General features: G+C 54.1%; 1 protein-coding gene across 1 annotated transcript; it reads left to right on the forward strand.

Annotated features, from left to right (window-relative positions):
* Positions 1–6: 6 nt before the first annotated feature.
* Positions 7–4,113, forward strand: ARL4C (ADP ribosylation factor like GTPase 4C). Its single transcript, XM_049614631.1, has one exon. It carries the CDS (start codon positions 519–521, stop codon positions 1,095–1,097), a length of 579 nt encoding a protein of 192 aa, XP_049470588.1. The 5' UTR covers positions 7–518; the 3' UTR covers positions 1,098–4,113.
* The last annotated feature ends 213 nt before the right edge of the window (positions 4,114–4,326 follow it).

Raw genomic sequence — 4,326 nt, forward strand, 5'->3', positions numbered from 1 at the left:
CAGGCAGCCGCGCGGGTAGCGACGCCCGGGGAAGCCCGCGCCCCGCCTGCGCCTCCGAGGCGCGCCCGGGAGCGGGAGCGGCCCCGCGGCCCTCCCAAGGCAGAGGCGAGCGCCGGGAGCCCGGAGCCCGGAGCCCGGAGCGGGCGGGCAGGCGGAGAGCCGGGCAGCGGCCGGAGCGCGGGGGCGCGGCCGGAGGCAGCCGCAGAGCGAGCCGGGGCCGGGGGGAGGGCGCCGGGCGCGAGCCCCCCCTCTGCGCGGCCGCCGCGGAGGCGGCTTCGCGGAAGACAAAAGCCCGCCGGAGAGACGCGATGCCCGGCCGGCGGGGGCCCGGGGACCGCGGCGTCTGAGCGCGCCGAGCCGAGCGCCCCCCCGGGGGGGCCGCCGAGGCCGGGCCGGTGCCCGCGGCGGAGGGCGACAGGGGCTGGCCCAGGTGCTCCCGGCCGCTTCGGGCCCCGTAGCTGCTCGGGGGCGGCGCCCTCCCGCCGCAGCCGCAGTGGCCGGCGCCGCAGCCAGGAGCCATGGGCAACATCTCCTCCAACATCTCGGCCTTCCAGTCCCTGCACATCGTCATGCTGGGCTTGGACTCGGCCGGCAAGACCACGGTGCTGTACCGGCTCAAGTTCAACGAGTTCGTGAACACGGTGCCCACCATCGGCTTCAACACCGAGAAGATCAAGCTGAGCAACGGCACGGCCAAGGGTATCAGCTGCCACTTCTGGGACGTCGGCGGCCAGGAGAAGCTGCGGCCGCTCTGGAAGTCCTACAGCCGCTGCACGGACGGCATCATCTACGTGGTGGACTCGGTGGACGTGGACCGGCTGGAGGAGGCCAAGACGGAGCTGCACAAGGTCACCAAGTTCGCCGAGAACCAGGGCACGCCGCTGCTGGTCATCGCCAACAAGCAGGACCTGCCCAAGTCGCTGCCGGTGGCCGAGATCGAGAAGCAGCTGGCGCTGCACGAGCTCATCCCGGCCACCACCTACCACGTCCAGCCGGCGTGCGCCATCATCGGCGAGGGCCTCACCGAGGGCATGGACAAGCTCTATGAGATGATTCTGAAACGCAGGAAGTCCCTCAAGCAGAAGAAGAAGCGATAATGCGCCCGGCTGTGTTCGGGAGCGTGCGGGGCGCGAGCCGGGGGGCGAGCGAGGGAGCGAGCAAGTCAGGGATGGATGGGTGGATGGATGGATGGATGGATGAACGAAGGAGCATCCGCGCCCGCGAACAAAGACCGAGAACCAAAGCTATGCTTCGAATTTTTAAAACGGAGTCTGTGCACCCAGACGCAGGACTAGTGACTTAACCTGGGTGTGTATACCGAGTTGCCAGCCCGCCCTCGATCGGCCCCCACCCCCAGCTCAGGGGACCTTTTGTCTGAACGCCAGAGCTACTAATGGGTGGGGGGCGCTGGGGAGTGGACGCGCCTGGCCTGCTGTCCGCCCCTCCCGGCCCAGGTGGAAAACTCGGATGTCAGAGACAAAAGCGATCTCTTCCGCCGCCCGCCACAAGTTGGGCTGCCCCGCCCTCACTGGGGCTCCCACCTGTGAGTCACCTGAGGTATGCGGCTCCCAGAACCCTGGGAGCACCTATCTGGGGGGCAGGTTGGCAGTGGGAGGTGCTGGGGGGGAACGGCCTCCCCTGCATTCGTGGGCTCGGGAAGCCGGATAGTTTCATGTCACAGGGCAGGCCCCTGTTGAAATTTCATTTGTCCTGCTCTGGGCCCAAACGAGGTGGTGGTGATTTGGGCCATCAGAGGACTGCCTGGAACAATACAGCAGCCCGAGAGCGTGGGGCGCCGCGCTGGCCTTGGCCGGGGGGATGGCCACAAAGCTGCCCCTTTCCTGGTGCTTTTTTGGTGGCTACGGAAGACCAGTTCGGTTGAGAACTGCTTTTCAGCCTGGAATCAGACATCTTCCAGATGGTTTGGACCCTGTCCATGTGTAGGTCATTATCACACAAAGAGACCAATAAAAATTAAAAAAACAAAAAAACAAAAAAAAACTGTTGGAGGTGGTGGCAAATGATATATTTACTGTTTGCAGGATAGTTAAAGGTTTTTAAAGGGTAAGGCTCTTCTTGGCGTAAATGCTGGATGGGGTGTGTGTGTAGATACAGGGACCTCCCTCTGTCCTGTGTAATCGGCATAAATACCTAGACCCATATGTGTGGAATCTTAAAAAATCTCTTAGCCTCCTGATTGGTTTGTATGAGCACACGAGCCGCAGATGTGTGCCGAATTGCAAGATGGTTTTTTGCAAGGCCGTCTCTTGTAATACGAACAGCTTGATGATGGGTTCGGTTTTCAGACATGTTTTTAAGAAATTCTACAAATGAATACTCACCTTAGAAATATTCACCTTAGAAAAAAAAAAAAAAGACTCCGCTCTGCCCTTTTAGATCCTTTTACGCTGCAAGTGGGGACATGTTCAAATTTCTAATTTGGTTCATCGTGGCCTATCTGGTTTGAAGCATTTCATTAAAAATGTCTCGTTAGAGTATTTGATGTCATGCGCCAAAAAAATAAAACCCCACCTTGTTGCAAAAGCCGACCTCGTTGCATGGATTTTAAAAGCAGAGGAAAAGCACAAGGAGTGAGGTCCTTCCCCATCCATTCTTGTGGGAACTGGCCTGCTAGGCAAATGCAAACAATGAGTGCTTGGGATCAAAGAAAGCGTGTGATGTAATGATCACCTGTACTCAGGCACTTCGCGGTTTACTTGAAAGAGGCTTTGGAAAAATAGATAAAGCGAGAGAAGAAGAAATACATATTTTTAATAATGTGATTTAAAAATCCTTTATAATCAGGACTGAGTCTTGGTTTGCAGAAGCTGTCATTTACCCTGAGACACAGTATCAAAAAGGGAAATTTCTACTTACCTTTTGGTTTTAATTTCCTCTTCAAATTCATGTTCACAGGTAGAATTTTGCATATGCACACACGCGCGCACACACACACACACACACACACACCCCACTGTGAGGAATTTCTTTACGAAGGAGGCCTATATAGCAACTGGGCATGATCATGCTCGAGCATGTGAGGTCGTCAGATTATATATCCATGCCTATTGTCCATTACGCTCAGAAAGTTAATTTAAGAACCAGAGGTGGTCCTGCTCTCCTGCTTGAAACCCAATTCTTACAGGAAACCTTTTAAAAGAGGAAACCTAGCAGGCCCATCATCTTCCTTTTATCTTTGGTCGTTGTATTTGGTACCTCCCCAAGGCTGGTATTTTTGTAGCAACTCAGTAGAGAAAATAGAGCTAAGCACTGTCAAAGCCTGGAGAATTCGGTTTACGTATCGACAGCGTAGTCACTGATTTCTAAATGGGCTGGTCCCATCATCTGAAGATTCTGTATAGAGTTATTAAAAAAAAAAAAAAAATCCCATCCTCCTTTATTTTCTTCACATGTAACAATTTCTTATGCACTTTGACATTTTGGTAGGGCCACGCTATTGAGAGAATAATATATTTATTTTGTGACATTGAAGATGCCAAATGCTGTAACCACCTCGTGCTAAACATCCTTAGGTTCAAGATCCCTGTTCAAGTCCCGTCATGCTTTACAAACGAAGCGAAATGACTTTGGTTTTTGCATTATCGATACTTAGGGGTGCAGTCAACTGTTAGTAAATTGTGCGGTCAAGTAAGGCCCCTGTGGTGTATCAACCAATAGTTAAGAGTCTCCGTTGATCTCTGTGGTGTTTGACCTAATAACAGCCCACTTTTGTCTCTGACCAAACAGAGGAAGCACGCGTCAAGTTACCTTGGCGTGGCCTTGGGGGGGCGGGGGGGAGTCCCCTCCAATATGGCATCAGTGATCTGTTATGCCTCCTGCCCCTTTGAAGAATGAATGGGTTTCACACGGAGGAAGGTGGCCTCCCCACGTGACCTTTCGAAAGGTTCTCCCCTAGACACAAGGAGGCCGGTTTTATTTCAAGCCGATTCTCTTCACAGATTCTCTGTCATGGTGTTGGGACTATCGTCTCCTGGTTTCGGTTTTCCTTTCTGCTGCTGTAATTCTCTGTCCTGAACGTCCTCTTCTGGTCCTGTTCCCTTTTATATGCATATATGATGCTGTGAACAGAAATAAATTATTTATACAATCAAACGTTTGGGGAAGTTGTCTGGATGGTTTTTCAAGTTGCCCTTCTTTATTCCTAGGCCTTCTCTGAGGAGTGACTGGATGGCTCACCAGACGGCCTCTGGGGCCTGCCTGGGGCTGGATCAAGTCTCAGTTTTTCTGGCTTCCGTGTCCAGCTCTGTCCTGAGCAGAGGAGTGTGAGGGCTGGACCGCACCATACACCTGTGCCTGTCCCCCTAC

The sequence above is a fragment of the Panthera uncia genome (assembly GCF_023721935.1).
Source record: "Panthera uncia isolate 11264 chromosome C1 unlocalized genomic scaffold, Puncia_PCG_1.0 HiC_scaffold_3, whole genome shotgun sequence".
NCBI lineage: Eukaryota > Metazoa > Chordata > Mammalia > Carnivora > Felidae > Panthera > Panthera uncia.